At 51.1% G+C, this 12584-nt stretch overlaps 1 protein-coding gene across 3 annotated transcripts in view; it reads left to right on the forward strand.

Moving 5' to 3' along the window:
• ABR (ABR activator of RhoGEF and GTPase) overlaps window positions 1-12584 on the forward strand; it is a 187692-nt gene that overhangs the window by 130918 nt on the left and 44190 nt on the right. For all 3 annotated transcript variants that reach the window (XM_055318262.1, XM_055318234.1, XM_055318244.1), the window contains 5 exons: window positions 262-322; window positions 5066-5118; window positions 5692-5832; window positions 8069-8190; window positions 9730-9895. In XM_055318262.1, coding sequence (XP_055174237.1) covers window positions 262-322; window positions 5066-5118; window positions 5692-5832; window positions 8069-8190; window positions 9730-9895 — 543 coding nt within the window. The remainder of the gene's footprint in view (window positions 1-261; window positions 323-5065; window positions 5119-5691; window positions 5833-8068; window positions 8191-9729; window positions 9896-12584) is intronic.

A 12584-nucleotide genomic window follows, 5' to 3' on the forward strand; every position in this document is an offset into this window, starting at 1 on the left:
CCACCAATGTTAAAGACCTCTCTGGCACCCAGAACCCTCTTTCTTGCCTGCACCCAGCTTCAGTACTCCACAGGCTCCTGGAGATCATGAGTGTGGCACAGGAAGTCGAGCTCATAAGTCAGGGAGAGACCTGTGCTTTGGAATTTGTCCTCCTATCTGCACTCTGGGTTTCAGAGCACTTCTTGCTGCTCTGTCCACATCAGGGGGATGGGGAGGCTCAGAGGGCAGGCCATGTAGTGATTCCTCCCCTCTGTTTGGCAGGAACTCAAAGTGAAAGGTCCCAAGGACTCCAAGGACAGCCACACATCAGTCACTATGGAAGGTACTCTGGGGACCGGGTTGGGTAACAGTCACCTTCCTTTGTCTGGTTTCTGTGGACTATAGTGCCCTGCTTGTGTGAGCATGTGCACGTGAGTGTAAGTGTGTGTGTGTGTGTGTGTGTGTGTGTGTGTGTGTGTGTGTGGTGCACAGACGCGAGGAATCCAGCCTCTGTCCCTCGGCAGCCAGCCAGCTACAAACGTGCTCCTCCTTAGGATGCCAGCAGGCAGCTCTCTCCCCTCCTCCCCTCCTCCTCCCCCCTCCCGTCTCTCCACGCACCTCCCCTCTGCGCCCCTCCCCCTTGCGAGAGGAGCACTCTGAAGCGGCTGCTAGATTCAGGCTGTGCAGCAGCAGCCGACAAGGTGGCTGAGTGGCCAGGCTGCTGATGGGAGCCTCCGAGCGATGGCCGCAAGCTCCTGCCGCTGGGACGGAGGCTGCCATGGAAATTCTTCTCATCATTCGCTTCTGCTGTAACTGCACCTATGGTAACCCAGGCCCCCCTCTCACGGAAGGTGGTGTAGCTTCCCACCTCTGGGGTTGGCTGGAGTGGGCTTATTTGTGGCTGGTGAGGTTGGGGGGGCAGCAGGGAAGGGGGGTGCAAGCGGCTGGATCTGTGTTTACCCCTGTTTTGGCCAGCATCCAGCCTGGAGTTGAAGTCTGGAGCCATCCCTGGGCAGGGTGGCTTGGAAATGGGGGGCAGGGGGATTGGGGAATGGGGAATGGGGGAATTGTGGCGTGGCTTAGGAGGGAGTAGGCAACTTCCTGGAGATGCTGTTAAGGAGAGAAAGTGACAGCGCTGTGCCTGCAGGTGTGGCAGCCCTGGGGCTGGAGGGGGGGTCAGCAGGGGCCGCCAAACAGTGGCATCTGGTCTGGGCAGCAGTGCCTCTGCCCAGGGGGGGCTCCAGCTCCTGCTACAGGGACAAGTTGGGAGTTTCTTTGTTTCGGGGAGAGAAAAGAAGAGGTTGAGCCGCTAGGGTATTGTGTGCTCCGAGTGCACATGCTGCCTTCACAACATTCTCTCCTCAGAACTGTGGTGATGGGAGAACAGGGCCACGGTTGGGAGAGCAGGAGAGAACTGGGTTGTTCTCAGAGGGTGTTTCTAGCTAATGGAGACCCTCAAGCTAAGGTTCTGGTGCTTGGTGCATGCTGGTGGGAGAGGGGGGCGTGGCAGGCCGCTGCTCTGTGAAGGTCATGTACTCACCGGTCAGTGGAAGGGACCCAGAGCAGTCTCTGGGCAGCTTCTTCAGCAAGGGGGTCCTGGGACAGGCATGTGCCGTCAGCCGGTGCTTGCTCAGCCCCGGCCGAAGCAGGCCTAGGCAAGGAGGTGTCTAGAAGTGGACCCTACCTGCTGAGGCAAGAAGTGCTTTAGGGATGATCCAGGCTGCCTTTGGCAGGGGTAGGGGTCAAGTGTTGCCTCTAGGCCAGCTGCCCTGGGCCCCACAGTGTGTTGGAGTGGCAGGTGGCTGGTTTTAGGACCTTCTTCCCTCTTACCAGGCGTTTTGTCTGCACCCTCTCAGTCACTTTGCCTTCACATCTCCGTGGTAACCTGGAGCTCCTTGGCGAAGGCTGAACAGAGGGGGGTGGCAGTTTGCTGGAGGAGAAATGATGAGGTTTCTTAGGCTCTTTCTCAGAGGCCACCGTGCTCAGGGGGGCTATTGTCCACTCACCTTCTCAGGCTGTCCTGGGCCGAGGATCGCTCTGGTTGGAGGAACCCCTGGGCCGCCCCTCTCCAGCTGCCGCAGCAGGACAGTTATGGGATCTCTAGTCACTGGCCAGAAGCAGCCCTGTGCCCCACCTGCTGGCTCAGATTCTGACAGGCTGGGGTCAGGAGGAGAGATGGACTTGAAATTGGCCTGTTTGAAGATCAAAAGAGAAATGCTGGCCTAGGAGTAGGTCAGATCTCAACTCTGCCACCTTAAAAATGAAATGGGATTGGTCCTTGGCTTCCTCTTCCCTCCCCAAAAGGGAGTTTAGTCTTAGTGATACAGACCTGGACCTGGAGTTCAGTGTTTCTTTGGTTCCTGAGATGCTGTCTTTGAAGTCAGCTTCAAAGTGGGGAGGGAGGAGAGAATGAGCCCTTCCCAACCACACTATTTAGGATCTTCTCAGCCCTTCCAAGGGAAGCTGCTTCTGGGGCGCCCCGGGGGAGATTCTACACTTGGGGCTCACTCTGGCTTAATGGTTATTTGCTGAGCATCCACCCTGCAGATCTCTGTGCCAGATGCTGGGGAAGTCATGTGTGATCCAGCCCCTGCCCCCCAGGAGGGGACTCACCTTGGTAACAAAAGAGACAAGCTTACCCACTCCTTCCTGGTGAATCTTTCCAAGGATCCTCCTAAGGGTCACTGAGCTTTTACAGATGCTACTCTCCTGTACCAAAGAACTCAAAGTTAGGAGCATGGGTAGACCTGCATTCAAAACCCAGCTACCATTGGCACCTTGTCATTGTGAGCAAGTCACATAACTTCTCTGTGCCTTAGAGAGATTTCCTCACCTGTAAATGGGGCTAGTGATAATGGCTTCTCTTTTTAATCAAAGGAAATAGTGCATATAAGATAGTGCCACTAGACACAGTAAGTACCCAGCAAACTACAGAGAGGCCAGTTTGCTCACATCAGCAGTCTTTTAGGCACTGTGGGTGTGGTCTGCAAAAGTGCTCACTTTTGAGTCAGGGAAGGCTCCCTGGAGGAGGTGGGGAGTCAGGCATTGTAACTTGGTAAGTGGTGTCTATCTCAAGAACAGGAATGGCATGGTGAGGAGAAGGGAGGGTAGGGGAAGCAGCTGGGCCTGGGAGAGCCATGGAACAGATGAGGGGGGGAAGTGTGGGGTCCCCTGCATTGCCAGGGGAAGCCAGTGCACAGGGGCCCTGGGGAGCGCAAACAGAACATTGGGGTGGTTCTTCCTCCCCTTCTTCCCTCCATATCTGACTGTGGCCCCAGGGCGTTCCTCCCACCTTTCCTCCTATCTTCTCCCCCAACCTGGGCAGTCATTGCATATCCCCAATCAGGTAGATTCGAGGCAACTGCAGGCATATTAATAACCCCTCTGAAACCCAAGCCACCATTTGTTTAGATCTCTGAGCTTAGTCAGAAACCTCTTCCTCCTGGGACCTGAGAGAGGGACAGAGCTGACATGGCAGTATCAGCTTTCCCCGGGCTGGAACTCCAGGGCCCACCCTGGCAGCTATCTGCTGAACTTGCACTTTCTCTTGGGCCTTTGGGGTTCTCGGGTGTTATTTCACCCTGAAGATGATCTGAGCCACAGGTGGGTACTCTAGTGTCAGTACGGAGTCTCCCCACCTGGGCTGGGAACTGGGCTCCACCAACCCAGGATACCCTAAGGCTGGTCCTGCTGGTCTTAGCTCCCATAGACCATGAGGAGGGTCTCTAGCAACTGCTAAGTTAAGAGGGGGCTACAGATAAGTCACGGGAAGTGTGTTTGCATAAAGAGTGGTTTTCAACCATGGCTACATATCAAAATCTGCAAAGGAACTTTTTTAAAAATGCTGATACCCAGGTTCCAACTAGCAGAGCCTGGGATTTAGTTGATGAGGTGGGGAGAGGGGGACAGGCAGCTGTTTCTTTCAGGGGCAGCCAAGCCAAAACTGCAGATAAGGCTCATGGCATACCGAGACTGTATCTTCTCCACAGCCAGCAGATAGCTCCCCATAGCGTCTGCCTAGTGATGCGTGGGGTATTTCTGTCCAGGGTTCCAGGGAACCCTTTGGTTTGGAGACTGGCTAGGGCATGAATGGTGGCTCTGGCACTGTCATAACCAGCATCCCACCCCTTCCTGCCCTTGTGGCAGGAGAGCAGAGGTCATGACCCCATGGACAGTGACATCCAGGTTTAGGACTCAGGCTGAACCACCTATGTAGGGAGGGGCAAGCCACAGCTGCTTGCAGGAAGTTCTGCTGGGAAGTGTGGTCAGCCAGCTGCTGCCTCCACCTGTCCCTACTGAATCCCAGCAATCCTCATTTGGTGTCCTGGTTGGCCAGGGGCTGTGGGGAATGCCCCACACTGAGTCTGAACTCTTTTCCCCAGCCCCTTCAGCACCCCCAGAGGCCCCATCTGAATTCCTTCAGGAAATCTTTGCTGTCTCAGCTGCCACTTGCTTGAGAGCAGAGCCTTTGTGCGAAGGGCTGGCCTGCCTCCCTGGCCCTCAGCCTGTCTTAGGCCTTTGTTGGGGAGTTTGATGACACAGAGGCTAATCTCCTGGAGATGAGACCAGCCGTGTGGGTCAAAGCAAAGCCTGCCATGTCCAGCTGGTTGGTGATGCCAGGCCTTGGACCAGAGGAGTATCAGAATGGTTGGTGTGGGGGAGCTGCCTTCCCTGGAAAAATATCTTGTCTCCTCCCTGTGTTCTGAGGTGCTGGGTGTGTCCGAGATGCACTAGAGCTCTGTGGGGCAAGGCTAGGGATAGCCATATGATGCAGGCTTAGGGGTACAGAGGAACATCTTCATCCATTCTGAGCCTGGTCAGACAAGGATATCCTGAGAGATGGCCCTTCAAGAGGTCACATCTGATAGGAGACATGATGAGGCAGGTGGGAGGGGACCTGGGTTTCCAGGGCTAAAATGTCTGACTGTTGGCACTGGTCTGGCCCACCATGGGAAAGAATGGAGCTCTGACTTCCTCCCCGTGGGTGTCCATGAGGCGGGTGGAGGGATAAGGCTCATCTCTAAGGTGTCAAGCTGCTCCCCATATTTCATCTGTCCTGTGCCCTTCTCCCCACCTTTGCCCACAGCTCTGCTCTACAAGCCCATTGACCGTGTCACCAGGAGCACCCTGGTCCTACATGTAAGTGTCAGCCCCCTGAATGGCTAGAGAGGGGTTAGAAGTTTAGTGGGAGATGAGCCTTGGGTGGTGGGCACTGGAGTCACTGAGAGCAGCCCATGTGGGGAGCTGGACAGCGAGACCCTGACTACCCACCTGGCCTGTGGTGACCACACCACTGGGGCCAGGGCCCAAGTATAGCTTGGCTACTAAGCTTGACATTTGGCCAAATGTGTCATAGAGGCAGGCACTTCCTGCCTCCCCACCCCTTGCCTAATGGTCTCCAGGGTCCTGGGAGCAGCTGTGGGGTGGGTAGAGGGGTGTTTTTCCCAGCTTCTTGGGGAGATGAGACTCCACCTGTCTTGCTCTGCCCAAGGGAAGAGTAATGACTGCAGTAGTAATAAAGGGGCACCCCTGCCCCCACCCCTGCTTCTCTGACCCTCATTTTTAGCTCAGATTTTACAGGCATGACCAGATTGGAACTTGGGTCCCTTAATGCCCCACCTTGGAATTCCTTTGGTGAAGATTGAGTCCCTACTGTCTTCTCGTTGAGCCCCAGAACTACTGCCCCCGACTCACCACCCCATCCCTTCCCAGGACCTGCTGAAACACACTCCAGTGGACCACCCAGACTACCCACTGCTGCAAGATGCCCTCCGCATCTCTCAGAACTTCCTGTCCAGCATCAACGAGGACATCGACCCCCGCCGGACTGCGGTCACAACTCCCAAGGGAGAGGTGAGCTCAGGACCCAGCCTAGCTTTTCACCCAGGCTGAGAAAGGCACAGCAGACCACATCACCCATCCCTGCTGTCCTGCTTAGATGGGCACCACTGCCCTATCCTCTGTGCCTCTCCAACCTTCATCTCCCATGCCCAGCCAAGAAAAGGTCTTCAGGTCTCATTTATCTTCATAATAATCCACTAGAGAGTCTCTGCAGATCTGACACAAGGCCATAAGTGTTGGAACCAGATCATTCAGCAGGGGTTATCTGTCTTCAAGCCTGATGCTCTGTCCCCTAGACCAGGGAAACCAGGGGCTCTGGCTATCACATTATTGAATGTAAACACTCACTGTAGGCAGTATGATGCCCCCCAGGGTCTCCTGGAAGGTAATGGCTCAGCCTGAAGGAACCCAGGGAATCTGAGAGCAGGAACTCTGAGCTCCGTGTTAACAGCCTTCATGAACAGGTGGGCAGGAGGTAGGGAGCAAGCCATAAAGCAAGACTTTATCTTGAGGACATAACTGAACTGTCACCACCACCCCCAACCCAACCTGAAGGATTAGTACAGTGAATGTTATAAAGCAGATATGAACAGTTTGAAGGACTGGAACCAATATTAACTGACAAACAACTTCCATCTAAATTATCATAAAAATGAGGGGATCCCTGGGTGGCGCAGCGGTTTGGCGCCTGCCTTTGGCCCAGGGCGCGATCCTGGAGACCCGGGATCGAGTCCCACGTCGGGCTCCCGGTGCATGGAGCCTGCTCCTCCCTCTGCCTGTGTCTCTGCCTCTCTGCCTCTCTCTCTCTGTGACTATCATAAATAAATAATAAATAAATAAATTATCATAAAAATGTTTAAGTAAAAAAAAAAAGGAGGGAAAGGGGGTGATGAGTGTTTCAGATTGAACAAGATCCTTACATTTCATCTAATACATCCAATCCTGACTAGAGTATACCAAAATTACTACAAAAGTAATGAAAGGCTGGAACAGGAGGTGGCCAAGGCTGTCAGGTTGCTGGAATGTCCCAAGGACAGATGTGGTATAGCAGCTCCAGTTCCTTGGGGGCCCTTCTTCGTGGAAGGGCGGGGATACACCAGAGAGGAGAAGCAGTGTGAAGAATTGGAGGGACAGTTACCCATATGGGTCAGCAACCTGGCCCTTATTCAGTACTTCCTGTCCAGGAGAGATAATTAAGTGGCATTTAGGAGTGAAGACTGGCTGGGTTTATGCTTCTTTGTTACATTTGTGAGCCTCCAGTGTCTCCTAGGGAGGGAAGTAATGAAGGGGTCTGGAGCATGACTAATGAGGCACAGAGAGCTGTCTCTGTGTACAACCCTTAGCCCCAGTTTACAAACCCTGGAATGTCACTGGTTGGTTTGACTCGAGGATATCTGAAAGATCTCCAGAGGGTTTAGAGCACTATCAGTTTCAGATCATTTTAACTATATACTTTCACCATGCTCACCTACATATTGCAGCATATGTAGGTCACACAGTATATAACAAACATGGGATAGGCTACGGCAGATTGTGACAACCCCTGAGAAGCCTGCTGGCTATGAGGGTGTCAGGGCAGGAATCCTGGAAGTTCTACATGGAGCACAATGCTCTTAACCATCCAGAACCCAGGTTAAAGATGGCTTCAGGTCCCCCCAGGAGCTGCTACAGCCCCATCAAATGTAGCCAGTGTCTCCCATCCACCTGAGGGAAGTTGTAAAATCTTAACTCACAGGTAGCCTAAACAGACTGAGAGGGTCTGTGGGTCATGGTTGAATTGAAACAAGATCAACTTACTAGGCAGCGTTGAAGAGGTTCCCAGGGCCAGGGGGCAGGGTGTGAGGGAGCTAGACTCTGCTTATTATGCCCCAGTGTGGAGGAACCAAGTCATTCTGGACTAGGGTCTGTCCAGGTGAGAGCCATTGACAGCTGCAGGAAAATATAAAGCTACCGTTTATTGATCACATATTATGTGCCAGGCATTGGGCTCTTTCACATATACCATCTTGATGAATCCTATGTAACAGGGCTGCCGTCATTATCCCCATTTTACAGATGTTAAGATTGAAACTCAGGTCAGGGAATGTGCCCAAGATTACAACCAGAAAGCCCATTGTGTGACCTTAACCACCAGGGACCATAGCCCCCTCCCTGAGGCCCCTCCCAGCTGGCTGGTGTCCCCAGTACAGGCTGGGCCCTGGGTTGACTTCCCCTGAGCAGGTGGGGGTGGGTGTGCCATCTCCCTCAGACGCGGCAGCTGGTGAAGGATGGCTTCCTGGTGGAAGTGTCGGAGAGCTCCCGGAAGCTGCGGCACGTCTTCCTCTTTACAGATGTTCTCCTGTGTGCCAAGCTCAAGAAGACATCTGCAGGGTGAGTCCAGGGGCAGGGTGGGAGGCAGCTAGACTCTGGCCCCAAAGGACCCCCACCCCCCAGCATCAGGGGCAGTCTGCATTTATTTTTTCCTTTTAAAAAATATTTTAATTAATTTTATTTTACTACATGCCCCTTTTCTAAAAATAAATCATGTTTTTAATTATAAAGATAATATAACCAAATCACAGGGGGAAAACCCATCACCCATCGAACATAAGCATTAGTCTCCTGCTGCTATATTTCCTTCCAGTTTTTTAAAACATTCTTATGTTTCTTCATGTACTTGTAATCAGAGTGAATACCCAATTTTGGTCTCTGCTTTTTCCATTTCATGTCATAAGCATTTTCCCAGTCTCTTCCTAATCTTCATAATCATCCTTTTACTTTCCTGCGTGATGTTACAAGTGGATATGCCATAATTTACTTAAGCACTCTCCTTTTATTAGACATCTCTAAATTTTTGCTAACTGCAATTCAGTGAATATTCATTAAATCTGCTGTCATTATTGGGTGCTTATGCCATGCCAGGTGCCATGACAAATGCTTCGACTCTATTATTTCCAGTCTTCCCAAAAACTCTCACAGATGAGAGGAAAGACTTAGAAAAGTTAAATCAGTTGCCCAAGGTCGCATAACTAGAGGGAGAGAAGATGGAATTTGAAACTTAATCTGACCCGAAGGCTGCTTTCCACCTCCATCTCTGCACCCAGTGAGCGAGGTCCGCCCTGTGCACTGAGCAGAAGAGGTTATGCAGAACTCATTCCCACATTCTCCCACCTCCATTTCCTTGCCATCTCCTGTGTGCCAAGTACACTACCTCACAGTCCAGGGAGACAAGCCTCATGCCCACCTCAGCACTAGGGCTAGAGCAAGAGGTGCAAGCCTAGGTCCTAGGGGAAGCGAAGGAAGGAGAGGTTAGTAGTATGAGTGCACTTCAATAGAGGGGGTGACTCCCTGGAACTAGATCACAGATGAGATCATTCTAGAGCACAGATGGCAGTCATAATAAGCAAACACATCTATGCCTTTAGTCTTTTGCCCATGACATTACTAATGAACCACAGCACTATTTCCCACTGGGCTTGGATGTGGCCTTGTAATCTTCCGCCCAGGACCCCACGTGACTTCCATTGATCAGAATTGGCATTAAAAATAACGTGTGTATTCCATCTCCAGCGGAAAGGACAATGACTATGAGCTAAGTATAGATAAGCTAGGGGGAGGGGAGAGCGTGGGATGGAGGATAGGAAAGTGTTAGAGGTTTGGGATGTTTAAGAACATCAGTCCTACTGGGCCTGAAGATTGGCAAGGCCAAGTTCCAGAGCCCTCACTGCCGCTTGACTTTAGACCCCAACTGTCATTTCTCCGCATGTGGGTTTCCTGATCAGACTCCTCAAGGACACAGATCATTCTTGCCTGTGACAAATTCTCAGCAAATCCCTCTTGGTTTTTTTTTTTTTTTTTTTTTGTTCTAGCAGTTCAGGCTTGCAGAGCCAAGTTCTCTCTCGCTCACATCTCTCTCTGGCTTGTTTGCAGGAAGCACCAGCAATATGACTGCAAATGGTACATCCCCCTGGCCGACCTAGTGTTTCCATCCCCTGAAGAGTCTGAGGCCAGCCCCCAGGTGCATCCCTTTCCAGACCATGAGCTGGAGGACATGAAAATGAAGATCTCTGCCCTCAAGAGTGAAATCCAGAAGGAGGTGAGCAGAGCCTGGCATCTGAACGGAGATAGAGAGGGGGAAGAAGGCCCTTTTCCTTGGGGCCCTTTGAGCCAGATGTGCCAGGGTGGCAGAAGGTTTGAGAGCCTGATAAGGGAGACAGGATGCAAGAGTAGGAGACCTCAGGTACACGCTCAGGAAAAGACTGGTGGTAGCACATAAGTGCTGAGCAGATGAAAGGAGGACCTAAGAAGTCACTGTTCAGGATTTAATGGGGTTAGTCGTGGGAAGCTTCCTAGTGTATGCCAAGCCCATAGAAAGGAAGGCAAGAGAAGAAGGCTTTCTTAAGGAAAAGCAGGGAGGATGCCAGAGAAGGTGCTTTAGAGGCTGCTCAGAAATGGACAGATCAAGTGGACATATAGTAGGGAGAGATACAATAACACAGTCAACATGCTCCTGCCTGATGTAAAAATGCACAGATGCTTGCACCCTAGCCTAGAACTGAAATTCTTCTCCAGTACATATGCAGCATTTACACACAGCAATCGTGTATTAAACTTGCAAAGGAAATCTGAAATTTCAAAAGCACTTTGTTGATTTTTTTAAAAAGTAGGTTCTACACCTAACATGGGGCTTGAATTCATGACCCTGAGATCAGGAGTCACATGCTCTACTGACTGAGCCAGCCAGGGGCCCCTAAAAAAAGTTTGATAGCATATTTCTGGACTGCAGTACAGCGAGATTAGAAATCAACAACTAGAATACAGCTAAGTATATGCCTAGAAAATTAAGACTTTCAAGGTAGAGAGGAAATCAAAATGGAAACTGCAGACTGTTTAGAACTGCATGAAAATGAGAGCACTCCTATTGGAGTGTGGGTGTGACCAGAGCACTCTTTAGAGGAAAATGGATAGCCTTCAATTCATATGTTTGAAAACAGTGCCTAGAGTAAAGCACCCCTGGGAGGCAGCTTCCCCACACGTGTCACAAAGGACAGGGAGAGGCCTGGCTTCCTTTTTCTACCCGTTGGCTCAGCTTAGGCCTCACCTTTCAGGGAGCCTTCCTTGCTGTACACCCACCATAGTCTGGGTTGGACACTCTGCTTTCCAGTACACCCTGCGGTCTGCCTCTTCCATTTGCTTTATAGGTCCCAAATTGCAGTTTCATAGGCCACTTTCTCTCCCCCTCCCCTTGAATTTGAACTCTAGTGAGGGTGCTTTCTTCAGCTCTATGTCCCTAGGACTTAGCACATAGTAGGTGCTTGGTAAATAGTTGTTGAGGAATCCATGACCAGGTGGCTTTTTTTTTTTTTAAGATTTTATTTATTTATTCATGAGAGACACAGAGAGAGAGAGAGGCAGAGACATAGGCAAAGAGAGAAGCAGGCTCCCTGCAGGGATCCCAATGTGGGACTCGATCCTGGGACTCCAGGATCACACCCTGAGCCAAAGACAGATGCTCAACCTCTGAGCCACCCAGGCGTCCCCTGACCAGGTGGCTTCTAAGAATCTCCTTTCAGCAAAAAAAAAAAAAAAAAAAAAAAGATTCCTTTCAGCTTTGACAACACTCTTTGAAGGAGAGGAAGACCACAGTGATTACCCCAGGGGGGTCTGGGGCAAAGGGATGACCTAGGACTGAGGGTCTCACTGGGGGCACATCTGCTCAGAGGGGCACAGGTGTCCTCCTCCTGACTGGCCAAGCCCCACCCTGCCTCAGTGGAGCCTGTTTCCCTGGCCAGCACTGCCTACCAGCCCCACCCAGGGCATCCTGCAGGCCTGTTTCTCCCGGTCCTGGTCGCTGGTGGACTTTGTCTCCTCCCTCCTGCCCCAGGTGTGCAGACATGGCCTTCTGCTCAGTCGAATCAACACTTCCTGAACTCCACTGGCTGCTCGCTGCAGGGGTGTGCCAGACACCTCACGGAGCTCCTTGTCTTGCCCGTTACTGACCTCAGCATGTGACACGATGTGAGGAGAGTCCCTGGGGAGGCACATTGTTGTTCTCTGAGTCACAGGAGAAGCAGTGATTTATTCTTTTAATAATACTTTTTGAAAACTTATTTTTGTTCTCATCACCACATAACACTGGCTTGTTATAGCAAGAAATACAATACTGAAGCACACAGAGTGTAACAGATTATCACCCCCCCCCCCGTTGTTAACAGTTTGATATGTATTCTTCTCGACTCTTCTGTGCTTATGCTGGTGTGTATGGTTTTTGTTTTTTGTTTTTAATGAGACTAGACTATATGTGCCATTTTGCAACTTGAGCTTTTCGCTTTATTTTTTGTGCATTATAGAGCTCTTTGGATCTGTCAGGTTCTAACAGCTGCGTCCTATTCTGTTGCTTAACTGTGCAATGATGTATGAGATACTTAGATTGTTTCTGGTTCTTTTAATAGGCAAGACTACAGTAAACCTGACTGTATTCCTATTCCTCTCTGGTAGCTTCCTTACAAGGGGATGGCTGGGGCAGAGGGCTTGCTCTAATTGCCAGATTTACCTCTGGGAAGATTGCAGTCCATTGTGTACCCCACCAGCAGTGTGAGAATCACTGTCCCCTCCTACGCTGTCATAACACTGGCTGTGAGCAGTTGTTACCATTGTTGCCAGTCTAGTGGGTAAAGCAAGTCCGTAGAGATGAATTCTAACTGAGGAACTTGAAGTTGATGCTGGAACAGAAACTTGAAGCCTCATAACAGTTACTAAAAGGGAAGGAATCCTTCATAAAATGT

Source organism: Nyctereutes procyonoides, unplaced genomic scaffold (genome assembly GCF_905146905.1).
Source record: "Nyctereutes procyonoides isolate TBG_1078 unplaced genomic scaffold, NYPRO_anot_genome, whole genome shotgun sequence".
Classification (NCBI taxonomy): Eukaryota; Metazoa; Chordata; class Mammalia; order Carnivora; family Canidae; genus Nyctereutes; species Nyctereutes procyonoides.